Here is a 20,086-nt window from a genome sequence, read left to right on the forward strand (position 1 = left end):
CAACTTCTTGTGCTCGTTTTTCCTGTCAGTCCTCTTTCTGTTCTTTTCCTTGCATCCATTTTTCCAATCATTTAATACTTTCCTTTCTCTGGATCTTGGGTTTGTGTTTTTTCACATCAAGGTTTGGTTTCCCTCTTGTTTTCTTCCCAAACATAATTCTTCCTATTTATATTGTTCTCTCACATTCTTCAATTCATAGGCTCTTACCTGACTATTTCTAGTTCTCCCCATGCTACTTCTTACCCAGTGTAATCATCTGAGATCACTTGTTCTGTTGAATCAAGTACATTTTTTTTCCCAGCCACAGATCCAGAAACATATCCACTTTCTCTTCCCTTCTTTTGCCTTTTTATACACTTGTTCTCATCAAATGCAAAGTGGTGGTTGGAGATTGCACTTCCTATTGCATCTGGTAGATGCATCAGTCAGCAAACACTCCATGTCCAGATGCTGCCCCCACCCAAAATAGAAAGGATGGCACTGCAGCTGAGGATTTGAAACTATTAGAAACCAATTATTTAGGCTAAGAAGCTGCCAAAGGCAGCAGAGAAAATCTACAAATAGTCTTTTGATTGTGTAGCCCAGGTCCTTGAAAAGGAGGCAGCTGCCTGCACCATGGGCTCTGCAGGGCACTGACTCTGAGGCTGTGGACAGCCTGACAGAAATCAGGGCTTTATTCTTCCTACACATTTACACAACCTACACTACAAATTTATATCACTATTCTTCATCCTAGACCATGGGATTTTTAACCAAATATGATTCCTCTGTCTGTTGGGGGGGACCTGCAGTGTTTTCAGCTGTGGGCAAAAGACCACTCTACTGTAATCAGGTTTCCTGACTTTTCTGTATTGATGCAGAACATCTTTGTCTTCTCTGTATAAGCTGGGAGAAATGAAATACTGTGATGAATGATGCCAGGGTAGCATTCTAAGCTACAGAGGTATTTCTGAAGGTACTAGAATGAAGAACTACAAAAAGCACTAGATTTCCAAAGCTAACTGATCTTGTCTCAATGGTGCAGGCGACAGATTGGATATAAATTTCAGTTGTTTGTGAAAATGCTGAAGCCTCTTTCCTGACCAAGAAATGACTGATCATTATCATGGTGAGAAAGAAGAATGCAAGTAGAATGAAGCAGGCAGTGTGACTTCAATAGAGACTGCCCAGAGATCTGTTTATAGGCATAAATATACCAGAAATGGAGTAGTAAAAAGGGAACAAAATCAGATGAGTCATTTTGCAGGTTTGAGAAGAGATATCACTGCATTAAATGCAGGATAAATGCTGAGTGATAGTGCTTAAAGAGGAATAAAGAGGGTAAATAATTCAGGAGAGAAAGAAACACTAAGGACAGGTAGATCCATCAGTAAATGCAGCCTAAGAAATAACTATGGGTGATACTGGTGACATCCACTACCCAGAGGGTCATAGCCCTTCCTGGCATCCTGTAGGAACTGGTACTGTGGAACTTGTTTGAAATGGTGCACAGAAGCCATTAAAGAACTGCAAGAATTCAGAGCAAAGTAGCAGTGATAAATGAAGGACCGAACCAACTCTCTGAGGCAGATGGCATTGTGACTTGCTGCTCTACAAACAACATCCATAAACACTCAGAGGAGAAAGGTGCTGTCAGTGTTTGGCAAAGGGAATAGGCTTGTGATCTGTAGTCTCTCTGATAGTCATAATTCCTCAGAGGAAATCCCTTTCCACAAACACAGACCTGGATCTGACAAAATATATGATCACATGCTTTACTTTATGCATGGGAGTAGTTCTGTTGACCTATCTGCCATACTTTGAGATGGCACATCTCAATTCACAACTCTCCAATTACAAGTCCTGATCTAGCTAATAAGAAGACACGTAAAATGTTTCCTGAAATGAATACTAGATGTTGTTCATCAGTAAAATAACTTATTCCAGGGGGCTGGAAAGATCTGAAATTCCTGGAGGAGAATCCATCCCCACATTAGCAGGTTTTGCAGAGCAGTTGGTCTTCGTGGACTGCTCCTTGTGGGGACTTCTCTATGATGTGAGAACAGTGGTAACTGTGGGCACACAAGAGATCACGGCTCCTCTCATTCCCTTTAATAGCTTTCTCTGGAAAATGCACGACATAGCAGCAGCTTTTTCTGTGCAGGAACTGGAAAACAACTCAACAGATGGTCTGGAGAATTTATAAAATTAGAAAAACAAAGCAGCAAAAGGCATTGGCTCAACAGCACTACTTCTAGACTGTCTCTCTTTGACGCAGCTAGTCTTGAAGCAGTTTATGAGCTTCAGCCAAGACAAACAGTCAGGTCCATTTGGGAATTTTGCTTTGGAGCAGCACATTAATGCTCCTTAAAGAGATGCAGGGCATCTAGTGGATGTTTTCATTATCAGCAGTCCTAATAATCCCAAATCTTTCTTGCTCACTGTTAGCATACCCTCCTGCCAAGACTGCATCAAGCACAGATGAGCTGTCTTATATAGTGCTTATATTTATCCTGCAGGAAAAATAAACCCTGAGAGAATGGAACCTCTCCTCCAGACAGTGCACCATACAGAAACACATGGGCTCTCAGAGGTCTTGTCCCTGCCCAGGAGACACTACCTGTACCCATAAATGGTACACAGATGGTACATAGATGGACAGCTAACACAGTCCTCTTCTCTACAGCCTCCCCAGAGACTATGACCAAAACACTGTTCCCTTGAGATGATCTACAAAAAAGAATCATACCAGGGAGCTTACTGACCAGATCAACCAATCTCAAAAGTAACAGTATGTTTAGTTAGGGTAAATCTCTGATCTAACACAAGTACTAGTTGTAGGGATGGATTATCCCGATTGATTCTTTGCAGTCAGGCAGATCTGTGATCCTACTTAGTGTAGCATTTGCATTTTTTCACTTTTATTACCAAGAGCGAAAATAAGCGGGACAAATCTCACAGAATAAGAGTGAAGAATTAAAAAACTGGATATGATAAAAAAAAAATCTGTTCAGTCTGAGACTGCTAACTCCTCCATTATTGCACTGGTAATATATAGGTAGCATTAGAGTGGCAAAAATTTTTACTTCAAATAATACTGTGCCACATCACTGTCTGCAGCAGGAATTCTGCATCTTAGGAATTTCAGCCTTCCCTCCAAAGCTGCTCTGCATGGCCATGTCCCCATGGTGACTTCTGTAAGGAGCTGGGTGGTAGCAGCTCTGAGCATCCCAGAGACCTCCCCCAGTTCTGTTAACAATTCTCTCCAGAGAAGCTACAAATAAATAGCACCTTGTTCTAGTTTGCACAGATGAAGAAAGCTGTGATGCTGTATTGCTGCTGCAGACCACTCATTCCAAGATGAGAGCCCTGTGGTAGCTGCTTTGAAGTTACAAATCAGCTATTGCACTGCTTACTGCAGTTGAAGGTTAGCTGCAGCATCAGCTGCTAGATTAAGCACTGCAAAATAGGAGAAATTAGAGTGAAATAGTGAATTTCACCCCCTTCAATTGTGTGCTCAGTTCTGTTCTGCCACTTTCTCCTGGGGGTTGCCACCAAGGTGAGGACACAACACCTTCAGCTGCCTAAGTTTCTTGCTTTCTTGCTGTCAACTTTACTAATGACAAGCTCACAGTTCCTCTATTTTAGAGAACATACCAGATAGAAAAGAATGATGTTGGAGAACAAAATCAAAATGAGATGAAGCATCTTAAACAAAGGTTGTTTTGCGTTTAATTGCTATGAAAATGGCATTCAATTCTGCATTTCTGCATTCTAAAATTGCTGTTTCCTATCTGGGAAACACTAATATCACTTTGCATCTCATGTCTTTGCCTGTAAAACTGTTGGTAGTGAGTAAGAGATGGTGGCTGTGCTGTTTACCTAGGTGACAGTGAAATCCTTTTGGACTTTTTCAGCTGCTGTTACTGGGAATAACCTCCACCTGCAAATGTAGGTTGGTTGCTTTTATATCTTTCATTAAAGGAGAACACAAGATTGGGCCAAACAGAGGCTGGAACTAACAGTTTTCTCAATGGTGAAAGACTCCTACACGAGAACGTATTCTTGGCAAGTTCAAGTTCAATTCCAAATGTGCAGCCTAAAGATGAACAGACTATGCTACCCAGTGCTGGTCCACATCAATCCAAATGGTCTTCTAGGAGAGGTAGTTTCCTTTTTTGAGTTGCAGGTTCAGTCAACATGGAGCATAGAATGAAGGTTAAATCTTTGTACTGGACTAACACTGACAAGTTACACAGAGCATTTTGATATTTCCAAATTTGAGTGACTGAACTCAACATAGTCTGGTGAGAGTACAATGCTAGAGGCAAGTCATTGTGCTGTGCTAGTGGTTTTTATGAGTTGATTCCTGTTCTTATTCCCTGTAAGTTCTGTGGTCCCATTTTAAATAATATTGTTTATTTTCCTGAAAGTGTTTAATTACACTATCAGTTTAAGACAGTTTAATTAGATAGATTTGAACTACTTTTGGCATACAGTCCTAGCTGGGATTTTAAACAGATTTATTACTTTCTATGGCTATTCCTTCAGGATGGGCAGGGCCCAGTCTGAACTTGGTGCCTGATGTTTAGTCATGAAGTCTTTATTAATATTCTACTATTCTGGTCACAAGGAAGACTTCTTTTATATTCTCACTTCTACTATACTGTAGTAGCTGGGAATTTAGATTGGAAATTACAGAATCATGGAAAACTGGGCTGAGAGAAATCCTGTAAAACTAGTCTACTGCCTTGTCCCATGGTAGACCGTACATTCCTAAACTGCTTCTAAGAACAGGTTCATTTTACTTAATCTTAAAACTTCAAATGATGGAGATTCCACAATCTCTTTGGGGAATCTCTTACAGTGTTTTTCTGTCTGGAGGATGGGTTTGCCCTCAGCTGACTTTGCTTTATTCTTTGTTGTGCAGCAAAACTTGAAAAGGAGATACAACACAGGAAAGTAAGACACAGGAAGTAGAAAGGACAACATCAACAAATCCAGCTCCTTACTGTTAGGGGCAACCATGTCAGATAAAACCTTTTCTGCATACATATGGAGCTCAAGAACTGAACTGATTGGACTTCTTCCCCAAATGCTCAAAACAAATTCTGCCAGAGAACCTCAACTTTCTCAAAGTGAAGAATCTCCCATAAAGTAGAACCATGAAATCAAAAGAGCGTTACAAAGTCTGTGAGATACACTTCTGGGTATATTACATGCAGATAGAGATTTTACAAAGTGCTGAAAGATTTGGTGGCAAAATCTCAAAAGTGAAAGGTAGATCCCTCCTGAGAATTGAAATCCCTTCTGATACGGATGATGACACTTCTAAATTTCCCAATGCAGTGTTTGAGATCTCATGAAATAACAGCCCTTCACCAAGACAGCATGAGATGATCCTAACCTTCAAGAGAAGTACATCTAAGAAAGGAGAATGATACTGGGTTCAGGAAGCAAGCAAACATTGTGACTCTTCTAAAAAAAATCCTGGAAAAAGCATTCCTAGAAGGAGAGAGGCCAGGTGGATTTAATGTCAACACAGAAATAATACGAGAAAGTTATACTGAATTCAGTAGAATGGGAGAACAATGTTTCTGAGCTGAGGATGAAGATGTTAAGACCTGGGAGAAGGGTGTAACTTCAGTGAACTCCTGCATGTTTAACATGATGGACATCTTAGTCACAACTGGTGCCTCAGACAGCATTTGCCAACCCCTGTGTATTAAAGCATTCTGCAAGATGCAATTCCATGTACTAATGCATTGTTGAAAATATAAAAAAAAAGGCATGAGTTGCCCGTCTGTGTTTAGGTATCTTCATTACTCTCCTTATGACGTGCCACTGAATTTAAACCCTAAAAAAAGACTCAACTAATTTTAAATTATGAAGGTTGATCTGAAAGGAATGCCTCCTATTTTATTACATTGGCCCATGACTTTAGAGGTGGATGTTGGCGGTATGGCAGTAGAGGTCAGGCCTTCTCACAAATATTCCATTACATTTTGTTGCTGTGTGACAGATGGTAGCTGAGGGGCAGTCTGACAAAATGGTGCCTGATATGGAAGCGTGCTTGAAGAAAAGCTGTGTAATTAAATGCCTGCACCCAGAAAAAAACCCACCCATTGACATTCATCAACGCTTGCTGAATGTTTATGGAGACCAAACAGTGGATGTTGGCACGGTGAGGTGGTGGGTGGTGCATTTCAGCAGTGGCAACAGTGTCAGAAGGTCACCTCTGCTGGTGCAGATTTTTATGAGTTCGGCGTTCAGGCTCTTGTCCATTACTGGTGAAAATGCATAGCTAATAATGGCGACTTTTTTTTTGCAAAACAGTCTTTAGCAGCTGAGAATTTTCTCTATTAACTGGCATTACTGTCCTCTTTGTATCTGTTATAGTTTCCATGAAAATAGATAGGAGTCATTACTTTCAGAGCGATCTACATATGTGAGGTCAGAAACTTTGTCCTTTAAGCTGTGACAACTGACTTGGAAGAGTTTGTATCTTACTCTATGATACAACTATACTAGCAGAATGTCATGGCCCAATGGATTGGACAACCCCTTCAGACAGCATCTGCTGAGGTACTGAATACTATCAATGAAGTCTTAAATTCCAAACTAAATTAAGCCTAACTAGCACTGAACCACAGTCTTCCCAGAAGAAACATTTTTTTCCTAAGGTTCATAACTCAAAATGAGTCATACTTGATTAACTTTACTTGGGCCAGGAGACTAATCATGGGATGCTATTTCTATTCCATTTTAGCAAAGTCACAGCAAGCATCAGAATGACGTTCAGCATGGAATATATTATAGCCTTGACATAGTATCACCAGTATACCATAATGAAAACAGAACTAGGAACCTTCTCTATTAGCAGAAGTTGCTGTTTTTTCTTATTTTCTTATTATTATGTTTTAATATTTGGCATGTCTACTCTCCAGTGAAAAAGTTATTAAATACATGTGAGACTCCAATCCAGAGAGCAACTGTCCTGCTCAGTTCTTGGTGGGGTAATAGATCGGAGAGTTTCACCTCCTCCTTCTCCTCACAGCTGCCCCGCACACATGCACACACACACAGAGGCCAGGAAACTCTACACCTATAGCACCTACCTTGGGTTTGAAGGCAATTAACTTCAGGACCATCTCGACAGTGAAGAGCCCAGTGAAAAGCATGTTGAGGATGTTCATGGCTTCCTTGAACATGCAGCTCTGACCGTAGTGCTGAAAAACATCATCCCAGCAGCAGTGAGGAATGGACATACCAACTAGTCATGTACATGCATGGCTACTGCTAATCTTCCTCCATATCAGAGTTCTTGAAAGGAAATCCTGGTATGCTCCATTTAAGAAAGATGTATAATTCCCATCTCCCTTGAAACATAAGCATTTCCATACCTCTAGCCATTTTTGCCGTCTGACTCCGAATCTCATCTCTTTTTAAAAATGTCACACTTATCATTCCAATTGAGGGCTCATTATAAATCTGCACACATGGTGCAAGCAGTTTGCAGTTGTGTTTATCTCACCTTTCTCTAACACTTGGGTCACTTTTTGTTTGATTGCTGTTGTGTTGTGAATGGATGTTTCACTGCGCTGTTCATAATGATACCAAGCCATTCCCCAAGTAATTGCACTTAATTCAGGACTCTACAAATACATGAGCAGCTCAAATCATATCTTTCCAAAATACATTATCTTGCATTTGTCAATTTTGAATTAAATTTGCAATCATGCTGGCTATTCACTTAACTTTATTAAGATCTTATGAAGTTACTCTCTGTCATCTATTGATTAATTCATATACTGTCTCCTGCAGATTTTGCCACCTCACTTTCCATATCCCTATTTCCAGATCTTTACTCTTGGGACTGATTGCCTTGCTCAAAGGTTGTCTTTCAGTGCATGTTCCTCTGTTGTTGCTTAATTTTGATAATTTTAACAACTTGGGCTGAATTCTCATATTCTGCTATAGCTGAGGGTGACTTTTTTTGAAAGGAATTTCTGTTAAAATAATTCAGCTGCCGATGAAGGACAGGCCAGGGAAAAAGTACATTGTTGAGGCGTTTTCAGAATTTATTGTGACATTTCCCTTGTGAGATTCTAGTATCTTTAGGACTTAAAAACTTGGAATTTTACTGGAATGTGGCTTTTGTGTCAGCTGTTCCTTACGAAGTTTGACAAAATATGACCATAAGCTTTTGAAAAACTACATTTTCATTAGGATGAGTACAGGCTTCCTAGAATCTCCAGAGATGCTGTCCTGTCTGCAGGCTCACAAACATCTCACAGTTTCTAGCTCCATCTGCCCTTTCTGTCCACCAATGTTTCAGCAACTGAGCATGCTCCAGAACTTGAGAATGAACATAGTAGTCCTCTGTTGCTTGATGACACAGCAAAGCAGTAGATCCTACAGATGAGAGCAGAGAGGAACCAACTCAAAATGAAAAGGGAGGCAAGAGAGATCTTAAGCAAAGAGTTGAAGGAATGAGCCAGAAAAGGGCAGACTTCAGGAAATGTACAGAACAGACAGTGTCTCTCTTAAGCCTCATTCTCTGACTAAAATTAATATGGAAATTTTTTTGTTAACTGACCACTTTGTTATGTCTTCTTCCTCTTCCTTGCTCTTACACCTACACATATTTCACTATTACTTTTATTTGCTCTTCTTGGAGATCTAGCTTTGGATATCTCTTTGGAGGATGGGCAACCTGGTCTAGTGGTTGGCAACTCTGCACATAGCAGGGGGTTGAAACTAGATGATCATTCTGGTCCTTTTCAACCTATGCCATTCTATGATTCTATGATTCTATGATTCTATGATGACAACTAACACTAGTTTTTGAAAAACCTCAAGCATTAAGGAAAATGTATTCTCAATGTAGCATTAGTAAGGCAATCAGTAGCACCACTAGTGAAGTGAGCTAGCACTCATCTATCAAGAATATTTTAGGTAGAATTGATCCCAATTTGCTGTGATGGAGAAAAGAATACAGCCTCTTGGGGTTCTTTCTAAAGAAATTTCTATGATTCTTAACACAGAACAAAATAGATACCAGGGATCTCCTATGCTCTACTCCCACTTTCATAGAAACATAGAATCATTAAGGTTGGAAAAGACCATTAAGATCAACTATTACAACCATCAACCCATCCCCACCATGCCCATGAACCACGTCCCTCAGTTCCACATCCACACAGTTCCTGAACACTTCCAGGGATGGTGAGTCCGTGCCCCCCTCCCCCCCCCCACCTTCTTGGCACCCTTGGCAGCCTGCTACAATTCTCTTTCTGAGAAGAAATGCATCCTTCCTGGAGCCCTTTGCCCTTCAGGACAGTCACACAAGGGACTCTCACAACCAATGTCCTGAACAGTCTTCCCTCCAGAAGTTCAACACAGCAGTTTTGCTGACTCCTTTCCTGACTTAACCAAGAACAGAGAACTCTATCACTTTGTGGTTACTACACACAAAATAGCTTCCGACAACTACATATATCAATCCTTCTCTGTAAACAGCAGATCTAGAGAGATGCCTTCCCTGGTAGGCTTTCTTACCAGCTGTGTCAGGAAGTTATCTTCCACACACACCAGTAATCTCTTAGACTGTTTCTTTTCTGCTGTATTGTATTTCCAGCAAATGTCTGATAAGTGGAAGTCCCCAGTGATAATAAGGGCTACTGCTTGCATGACTTGTGTCAGTAGCTTGTCAAATACTTTATCCTGGTTGGGTGGTCTATAATAGACTCCCACTGGGAAATTAGCTTTGTTGGCCTTCCTCCTTACATGTACAGATTCAACCTTATAATTAGCAGCACTGAGCTGTACAACATCAAAAGAATACCTGACATACACAGCCCTGATTGCTTCGTTTACCAACCTATTTGCACCCTGTTTTTTAACATAGGAAAGGCCAAAACTGAAAATTCATATCTCAGGTGATTGACAGTTCAAGGTTTATTCTTGCACTTCATAGAATACAAGTCAGAACTGAGAAATCACTTGCATTGTACAATTCCTTTAATAATGTTCCTCTCCCACTCTCCCTCAACTCATGATGTGAAAGCAAAAGTAGGTCTCAATCTCTGTAATTTCTACATTTTCCCCAACAAAGTCTAACAATTCATCACCTATGAGGATTTCTACTTGCTTACTTACTTGCATGGCCAGACAGATGGTGTTCAGCAGGATCAAAACGAACATCAGGTATTCAAAATAGGTGGAGTTGACCACATACCAAACTTTGTACTGGTACTGATTTTTTGGGATGTATCTCCGCAGGGGCCGGGCCTTCAGGGCATATTCTACGCACTGGCGCTGTGAAAGAGATATGATATGTTTAAAAATCAAAAACAGAATACAAGGTTGATGAGCTACTTCCATATATTATAAAAGCACAACGTGTTTCAATCTATTTTCTTAAATTACTGCTTAGAACAAGAATTTCTTTTAGGTCATACAGAGAAAGTGTATGTTCTACCTGTTTTAGACATCCATATGTATTTTCTTTGGACAGAGAACATTCATCTAATCTCACTGAGCCAAATGGCACAGCACACATTTTAAAGTAAATATTTTCATTTGTGCAAATCTTGCAGATTCATCTTGTTTGCATTTTCACATGTTACTCTCTGTATATATTTCTCTCTTAAATTCTTATTGTCCATGCAATTCTATCTTTAGAGGCAGTAAGTGGTCATGAATTACCTGGTTCTTGTCCAGCTCACAGTTCTTGTATTCTTGTTCTCCTTGTTCCTGAAATGTGACGATGACGAAACCAACGAAGATGTTCATCATGAAGAAAGCAATGATGATGATGTAGATAATAAAGAAGATGGAGATCTCAACCCTGTGATTATAGATGGGTCCCACATCCTCCATGTGGGAATCAATGGACCTATACAGCAACCTGGAAGCAAACAGGAGCCCAATGCAGAGAAAATCTGCAGCTGTCATGAGGCCTTATAGGTGATATTATAAAACTCATCTGTGCGTTTTTTTCTACTTGTATCAAAATTACTTCATTCATAGATGCACTGATTTGCACTGATTTGAGTATAAACTCTTGCAAAAAAGAGGACACAACTTTTATTAACTTAATACACTTGAATCTGGTCAGGGTCAAGGGTAAACTGTTTTTCTAGTTGAACAATAAAAACTTAAACAACAACAAGCATGCCCTTCAGTTAACAGAAGAGTCCATGTTGTTGGGAGCTGAGTTTTGTGAGAAAAAAGGATCTCAACACTTTAACATTTGTTAGTGCTGCTGTTGGCATCACCTGGTGACACAGTTCAGGGACAAACCCAGGATACCCTAGCAAACCTATGTCAGCCTGACTGAGTGAAACCAAGGGTATCCTTGGTCTCTGTTACATAGACAGGACAGCCTGGTGAGTTATCTTGTGTCTATCTGTATTGCCAGCATTGGTGGATTTCATAATGGCCCACTGGCTCCATAGGAAACTTTTAACATTTACCAGTACTGACAAGTGCCTGACAGGCATTTTTATCTCTTTGTATACACAGTATTTGTAACAATTATTGCTACTATTGCTGCTGTTGGCAATAATTTCTTAAGAGCTACAGACAGCGCTGTAAGCTGTTAACAAGCACAAGAACTGCAGTTCATGCAGGTCCTGAGGAATTTACAGAGCTCATAATACTACAATGACTGCTGCTACTATTGCTACATTCAATGCTCTAAAATTTTCAAATACTTAGAATGGGAAAGAGAGTTCTCTACAATTGAATTTTCTCTTTTGAAATGAATGAGGACATTAGTAGTGAAGCATTGGACCAAGAAGCACTCACTCTGGCCAGCCCTCAAAGGTTGAGACAGTGAAGAGGGCCATCATGGCAGTCAAGACATTGTCGAAGTCAAACTTGCTGTTCTCCCAGCTCCGGGGCTGGATCATTGGCTGACTGACCTCACCATCCTTGTATGTGATGTAGTATCCTCTGTGGGTGGAAAGGAGAGAGAGAACATGGCAGAACTGCACTTCTGGTACCTGACCCTGAGAGCAGGTGGCAAGTGAAAGTGGCTAAGTGGGAAAGGTCAGACTCACCTGCATTCTGCTTCAGTCTGCTTGGAGCTGTCAGTGCAGCTGTAGAGTTTGCCCTTGAAGAAGAAGAAAGAGGAATGAAGCTTCCCTTCCTAACAGTGGAAGGGATAGGGTTGATCATATACCAGGGAGGCTTGCTTAACTGCTATGGGTATGTTTACATACTCTTTTACAGGCAGATGTGAATGAACTAGACCAAGAGTTGCCTTTGTCTGGGTACCTCAGAGCACAGACTTTCATTGGCTTGCACAGTGCTCTTTGTGTATCCTGAGGTACGTTGCACTAAGTGCTGCTGAACACTGATTGTCAGAAGGGTGGTGAAGGGCAAAGAAATAAAAGTAGATCTAAAGAATAGAATGAGTAATCTCCAGTGATTACCACTGGATGCATGCCCACTCTTCTGCAAAATGTAATGTAGACAGCCTGCAATTATCAGTCCTTTAGAAAAGCCCCTTTCACCTCTGTCACTAAGTCATGCCACAAGCAATTTGGAGAATAGGGTTACTGATGATTTCTTAAATTACAGATGAGTTGCAACAGTTTTGAATTTGATCAATCCAGTTTTAGTAACTCCTGATAGTAGGAGACCAAGTAATACCGACAGTGCCCCAGATTCTATCTCACATGGAAAGATTCCATCTCCCCTTCCTCAGGGTTTTTCATGATATTTTTCTTCCCAACCGAGAAAACAGCTCAGTGTAATGGACGAATGAATGGGTCAAATAGTTTTACCTTAAACAACTGAACTCCAATGCAGGCAAACATGAACTGCAGCAAAGTGGTGACAATCACAATGTTTCCGATGGTTCGGATGGCAACAAACACACACTGGACTACATGCTGCAAATGGAAGATAGGAACAAAAGTAACTTGTAGGACTGTTCTGAGTTGCTATGGTTACAAATGAAGCCCAAGACTGTAACAACAAATACAAGAATTTCATTTAGCCACTGCCCACTAAGTAATGTCTCAGGAAAAGGGAAAGAAAACCAGTGTGTAACTTTTATCACTGTACTCTTCAAAGCAGGCAGAAAGAGTCAGGAAAATACCAGAGCTCAACTCTCTGAAATGTCTGGCAGCACAACCGTACATAGTTGGGCACTCACCAGCCCACGTGAAGAAATTTAACTAATAGAGCAAGGCTAAAGAGTGAGCCCATCTGCAACCCTATAGAAAATGACATAATTTAACATTAGTGGTGATGCTTAAACACTATTTGAAATGTCACAAAAGTCCTTGTAGCCTGAAATAACTTGAATAGGTAATTTGCAGAAGGCATTGAGATTCTTCTAACCTTTAGTCCCTTGGCTCTGTTGATGGCCCTCAGTGGTCTAAGCACTCGCAGAACACGCAAAATCTTCACCACATTGATGGCGCTGGATCTGTAAGAAAATATTGGGAAGTTTGAGAGAGACAAAAATATAGTGAGTTTGCTGCAAGGACTGATAGATCTCACCCACTCTTTCTTGTTTGAAATCCTACATAGCCTTAGACAGGTTGGACAACTACAGTCAATTATTTGCTACTTGCTGTGGCACCTCAGGGGTAAGAAAATCATTCTTGCATCACCTTCATAGGTCTTGCTTCCTGATCTGGGCAGCCTTAGTATACATTCTCCTGACTTTCACCAGCTATGCTATGTTAATGAAAGGAATGGAATATGGACAGGGATTTTTTAATAAGCAGAGCAAATTGCAAAATACTCTGCAGCTATCTAATGGAAACTGTGCAAAGATGTAAGCACTACAAGACATTTTCAGGTAAGTCTTAAATAAGCATTCTGCTGAAATATTCATAGAAGAATGGACAGCCTAGACAACTTGGGCAATAAAGTACACTGCCCAGGTAAGGTGTGATCCTTCAACGTGTTTGGCCTCTGATTCTGAAAAGCAATTAAATGTGTATGTAACTTTATGGATGTGGACACTCACTGAACAGGATTACCTGTATGCTTAATTTTAAGTGCAGAACACTACTACTTACTACAACTACAGAGCTCTTAATCTTCCTTGTCTAAAACCCTGACTGAAGATCTTCTCCATGCTGGAGGATGTCAGGTCCTTCTACTAATTTTGAGAACAGTTTTTTTTTGCAAACACATGAATAGTCTAGTTAGAGCTATAGGAACAAAACAGGATGTCAAAATGTCCTCTGAGCTGTTATTAAGGCTTCTACTGAAAGCCCAATGGTCCTGAAAAATCTTTCTGCTTGACTTATTGAGTTCTTAAACATATCATACATGAGCTGCTAACCTGTGATGAGAACAACAGGGACCTGCTTTTTTATTAACCATGCTATTACTTAGGAAATTTTCAATCCAACACAAACAGTTCCACATATTCAAGTGAATCTGTAAATTATTAAGAAAATTAGCAGATCGCAATAAAAAGTGTATTCACAGAAGTGGATTCAACTGCCACTGCCACCAGTACTTCACACATTCTTGCACAGCTCTTAAATCACTTGATGGTCTTTCATTGACCAAGACTCACAGCATACTAGGAAGTAGCAAAACACTATCACCCTACATTCTATAAAGAAATAATGAGATGGAACAGTATGTCACTTAACTGCCCCGATCTGACAAAGTGACTCATACATCTTGGAACAAAGCTGAGTGTTGTAATTCCCAATGGACCAAATTTCTTGTTCTCATTTGATCTTTCAAGAAGATCCTCTATCCAGATCATTGGTATAGCATTTCCCAGCCATGAGAACCCCTCCTGAGAATGAGTTTTTATGCCTCTTGAATCAAGTGTCTTGAGGCTCATGAAAACAATCTTACCCGGATGAAATGATGAGATTGAAGTACCATTTCCCAACCCTGCCCTAAAAAAAAACCAGTTGAAAATAGCTCACTCACTGGATTCCAAAAGAGATGAGAGAAACGCTGACCACCAGCAGGTCTAAGATGTTGAAATAGTTTCTGCAGAAGGAGCCCTTATGGAGGAAAGCCCCGTATGCGGTCATCTGCAGGAAGGCACATGAAGACACAAACACACTTTGCCATTAGCAACTGTTCAGAAACCAAACCCATCTGGTTGAGCTCAGAGTATATATTTGGGCAGGAGTGGCATTTCTAACATAGCAGACTTTCTACCCACAGGCCCCAAAGGAGAATTTGAGTCCCCATGGAAAGAAGAGAGAGTGAAGATGACAGTAAAATAACTATGAAAGACCTAACTAGGGAAAGCCAATACTAGGTTTAGTGAGGAAAATATGCACTTTGAGTGCATAGAGTACATAAAATTTAGAGTCAGTAAAGCAGTAAAATAATTGTTTGCAAAAACTACTCCTTGCATTTATATGAGTTTCCCTTTTTCTTCAGAGGCAGAGGACACTTGTGAGTATTATGCTAAGTATTATCTAAAGGCATCTTTAGCTGAACTGAATAAAAAGGATGAAATAGAAAGGACTCTTTTGTGATGCTTTTTAATGCACAGCTGCAGTGGACAGTTGAGCTCTCTTCCTTCTGTGAAAAAAAAAAAAAAATAATAGAATTCCTAAGGGATTTAACTGCTTTAGAGCTGAAGCAAAGCATTAGGCAGAATTTCTGTTCTCTTCAGTTTGCTCCTTCTGTTCAGTTCAATCCTACGTCTTTTTTCCTACCACTACCAAGTTTCTTTCATTTTTTATTTTACAAGAAGTTGCATTTTCTCCTTGGTTTTCCTAACAAAACCCAAAGTAATGTTCCTTGACATAGAGAAGTTTTCTCATGGAGGAAGTCATTATGAGCATCATTCAGTTGAGGAAGGGAAAGATTTTAATTATTTTATCTGGACTCTCTACCCTTTCTGGGTACAAAGGGGTATTGAACACTTGCTGGTGCCAAGGAGGATGTCTCAGCTCCAGAACTGGATTAAGTGACAGAAATGTTAATGTTATAAATAGAAATGGGTCTCAGCCACAGTGTCAGATCTAAACACTTCTGAGCTCACAAAAGTAAAGGCCTTAACTTTAAATTTTAGAATGGGCTCAGTTTTAGAATGTGACTAGATGAGTCTGACATGGTGAAAGAGGGTGAGGGTTTATTTTACCACCTACCTTAGCTTTGGTGAATGATGTAAACTAATTCCTTTGAAGATACCCCATTCCCACAACTGCTAATCTCATTACCTGGGCTAGGAACATGGGCTTCTAAATTTAGTCCTCTGATTCTCATCTAAGTTAGATGTCTATAGTAACTTGAAACAGACATCATGAGACTGTTCCCCGAATATTGGACTGTTCCAACTGAGAAGTATGAACTAGAAATTCAACCTGGGTTTTTCTGGCTCCTGTCAATAGCTCAGGATGGCGCAGCCTCTCTCGATTTCCAGACATGCCTACCTGTGACAACTGCAGTCAGAGGAGAGTGGAAAGGCACATGGTATATCAGATTATTTTCTTCACCAAACATTCATGACATCAGGGAACCAGCTATCAATCAATCAGACAGAACTGAGAGGGGAGGAAGTATAAACTCTTGGCTTGGCTTAGAATTTATACTTATAACAACATATTTGATTGGGAAAGGGGTGAGGGGGTTCTTGCCATAACAAAGGAGGTAAAGGTGCCCTTTACTGGTTAGATTTTGTATGGCAATCTTGAAAGAAAGGAGACACCATTGAAATCAGTAGGGGAAGCTCTGCTGAATTTATGCTATATACAAACTGTGGTTCTCTCAAACTTGTGGAGAGAATTTTTTTTTACTGAAGAGACACTCAAAGAGTGCATAAATTATGTCTGCCTCCCACTTGGGGCTGATCAAAGCTCAGGATGCCATGTAAAGCCAAACAATAACTAACTTCAAAACACTGCAAAGTTGTTCACCTTGCTAACATTCACCAGACTCCATCATGGCAATGTGAGTCTTGCGGATACTGCCATCAACATGAGGTCAGATAAAGCTTGTTTCTTCACGGCCTTGATAGTCACATAGTCACTTACTCTTTTGCTTCTAATTATTTACTCCAGCTTTTCTGTTGTGCAAAAGATTTTGCTTAATACAAGGCAGCAGAGAAACAGGCCCTGAGAAACCAAGGAAATTGTGAAGCAGAAACTACATGATAAGGACAGAAGAATTTCTTAAATGTTGGTAGTATTTGCATCTCTCTCCCACTTAGGCCTGGAGGAAGTCCAGAGATGCTGAGCTAAATCTTCTCATGTTAACAGGAGGACATCGAGGAGGTAATAAATAGGTACTATGCAGTACACTTCCCTGATGAAAACAGAGCAATATGCCAATGAATTAAGGTCTTTTATGCTTTCTCTGGAGTCATTAGGAGCGTTACCATTTGCTTCAGTGGTTGCAGAATTGCTGCTGTAATTTCAAACAGGTAGGATGGTGCCCTGATGTAGAAAGCCAAGCATTGAACTATAATTTTTAAGTGTTGCTGTTGAGATGTTTTCCTTTTTTGACAAGCCTTTAGGTGTGTGCACATTCACATTTACTGTGCAAACACGGATGCACATGCCACAACAGCATATTATGTACACCTCTTTGAAGGATATTATGGTTTTGGTGATTTAAAGTCGTATCAAAAGCATGGCTCTCTACAAAAATATGCACAGGCCGCCCTACTTGCCAGCCTCCAGATTAGATACTGTTATTAGGGTCTTCAGCTGCAAGATCTGAGCAACTTGAGGTTGCTGCCTGCCAGTACTTAGCACCAGCTTGCTGAAAAAAAAACAAGCTTCCAAGCAAACCTAGCATTTAGAAAGCCAGAACTTTGCTCAATTATTGTTATTTAAATTATTAGCCTACAAATTTGGGATAATTAGAGTTAAGAACAAGGCAGCCTATTTTTATTTTCTTCTGAGCTAAAACATTCTGCTGCACATTTCCTTTGGTAGAGGGCACATTTCCTGGGAAATATGAAGCCAGTTTTAAGAGGTACTGCAGCAGTTTATATTTGCAGCCATAGTCTTTTGTGTTTCAGTGTTTTATATTCTTGGTTATTTCTCCATACTTGAAAAAATTAGCTTATGCACTGTGTTCAGTGGTAGAATCACTGCCTGGCTCCTATATTTGCACCCTGTAACCTTACACAGAAGTCATTGGCTGCTCTCTGGCCCAACCTCATGACCTGTGCAGAACTGAGACTTTCTCTTTGAGCTGTAGGACGAATCAGAGGAGTATGAGCTCAGGGTTCTTTGCACAGCAAATAAATTCAGTTTTGGAAAAACTGGCCAGGGCAGTGAGAGCATTTTCTGGGGTGATGGCCTTTTTCTTGGTCCTCTCCTACTTGTCATCCTGTCATTGCATTTCCCCTAAAAAGCACTATGTTGATATAGGCCTTATTTTACAAGTTCACATAAGATTTTTAAGCAACTATCAAAAGCATAAAACCAAAAGATAAGCAATCTTTTGTGCTGAGAGTTAAAGGAGTTAAGGAGAAAAAAAAAAGGAGTGCAACGGAAAGCAAGAGAAGGCAAAAGAGAAAGAAAGAAAAAGAAAGGAAGAAAGGAAGAAAGGTAGAAAGAAAGGTCGAAAGGTCGAAAAGTCGAAAGAAAGAAAGAAAGAAAGAGAGAGAGAGAGAGAGAGAGAGAGGAGATAGAAGCAGAAAATGAATTTATTGCTCAGATTGGTTACCTTAAGAATAATTTCTAATGTAAAGATACTAGTGAAGACATAGTCTGCATTGCCTAGGATCTGAAAAATAAGCACAATTGGGTTAGTTGTACTGAGCGTGACCCAGGAACAAACAGGCGTGTGTGTTAGCAACAGATAGTGGCAGAAAACTAGTAAGCTTGTGAACAGGTAATGGTAGAGAAGATGGGCACTTTACCTTCAGAGCAATTTCAATGGTGAAAATGACAGTAAAAACTATATCAAAATAAAAGAGAACCTGAAAAAACAAAAGGGAATAGGAGTGGGGAAGGTAGATCAGTGACTGGCCACTGGAATGGAAAATCACAGTTCAAAAGCAAATACACAAGTCTCTTAACAAGGAAAAAAGGAGGACTATATGGGAAATGGTTTTGTAATGACATCCTGTAAAGTGTAGTGAAGGTCCTGACACATAGGACAAGCAGCACATTACATGAGATATTTTCTAAGTTACAATCCCAGGAGGGCTCTGGAGGGAAAACAAGCTTTTGGTTGTTTTTATTGCAGGATTTTCTTTCTTTATTGGTTATTTAGTGATCTATTTATTGATTGTGATAAAGAGCAGACAAGGTAAGGGTTTTTATTAAATAGATTTCCAAACTGAGAACATGAAGACTTCTGGTCTCTCAGTGGAAAACTTGAGATTCCTAACTTGAATTCAGGCCTGTTTTGTGTTTCTCAAAAAGGCGAAAAAAAGGTATCCAGGCTGCAAATTGATGCACAAGCTCTCTTTTTTCTTTTTCCTCTACCCTGGGTTAGGGTGAAATAGAAATGCTTTGCCAATTGAACTGAATCACTGTGACAGTAATTTAGCCATGCATCAAATGTGCCCAACTTATATCTTCTATCTTTCCATTGACGTTCTGTAAAACAGGCAAGCTAAAACACCCATCATTCCCATCAATTTAGATCCAGTGGTGGGCACAGCAGTGGCATGCATAGCAAACCACAAGAAGGGGCCCTGTCACAGAAGGCAGCAGCAAGTCTGGAAGGGTTAAATGATTTGCAGAGTAACAGCATCAAGGATGCAGATGTCTTTCATTGCCCATTGATCCACATCTCACAAAGGTAAATGGGAACTCCTTTACTGACTAGTGGGACCAGAACTGAGCTCTCTCTGCTTCCAATGAATTCCAATATCCCAAACCATTTTGGTGTTAAATATGCTGGAAAAAGTAAAAATTACAAATTTTGTGCCCATGGATAAGTGTTGTTTTAGCTTAATCAAGTTCTAAACATGAAGGCCAGTATATGGAAGCAGTAGAAACCTGATTATTTTTCAAATTGAAGCCTCTACTGCTAAAACACTAACAAACATACTGAAGTAGACTTACCCTTCTTACAGGTCTCAATTCCATCTAGGTGATTTTGCTCTAACTCAGGTGGATAAATTCTTACAGCTTGGTACATCCTGGGCAATGAAGCAACTACTGCAAACTAGAGGGTTACT

General features: G+C 40.1%; 1 protein-coding gene across 18 annotated transcripts in view; it reads right to left on the reverse strand.

Annotated features, from left to right (window-relative positions):
- CACNA1C (calcium voltage-gated channel subunit alpha1 C) overlaps nucleotides 1-20,086 on the reverse strand; it is a 476,647-nt gene that overhangs the window by 66,297 nt on the left and 390,264 nt on the right. For 17 of the 18 annotated variants that reach the window (XM_052667542.1, XM_052667556.1, XM_052667550.1 and 14 more), the window contains 9 exons: nucleotides 18,815-18,874; nucleotides 14,908-15,014; nucleotides 13,339-13,426; nucleotides 12,777-12,884; nucleotides 12,048-12,100; nucleotides 11,794-11,940; nucleotides 10,690-10,891; nucleotides 10,141-10,299; nucleotides 7,098-7,208 (listed from right to left, as the gene is read on the reverse strand). In XM_052667542.1, the coding sequence (XP_052523502.1) occupies nucleotides 7,098-7,208; nucleotides 10,141-10,299; nucleotides 10,690-10,891; nucleotides 11,794-11,940; nucleotides 12,048-12,100; nucleotides 12,777-12,884; nucleotides 13,339-13,426; nucleotides 14,908-15,014; nucleotides 18,815-18,874 (1,035 nt within the window). Of the gene's footprint in view, nucleotides 1-7,097; nucleotides 7,209-10,140; nucleotides 10,300-10,689; nucleotides 10,892-11,793; nucleotides 11,941-12,047; nucleotides 12,101-12,776; nucleotides 12,885-13,338; nucleotides 13,427-14,907; nucleotides 15,015-18,618; nucleotides 18,679-18,814; nucleotides 18,875-20,086 lie in introns of all 18 variants that reach the window. The other variant, XM_052667558.1, reaches the window with a different exon arrangement.

The sequence above is a fragment of the Tympanuchus pallidicinctus genome, unplaced genomic scaffold (assembly GCF_026119805.1).
Source record: "Tympanuchus pallidicinctus isolate F22 unplaced genomic scaffold, pur_lepc_1.0 scaffold8, whole genome shotgun sequence".
In the NCBI taxonomy this organism is placed as follows: domain Eukaryota; kingdom Metazoa; phylum Chordata; class Aves; order Galliformes; family Phasianidae; genus Tympanuchus; species Tympanuchus pallidicinctus.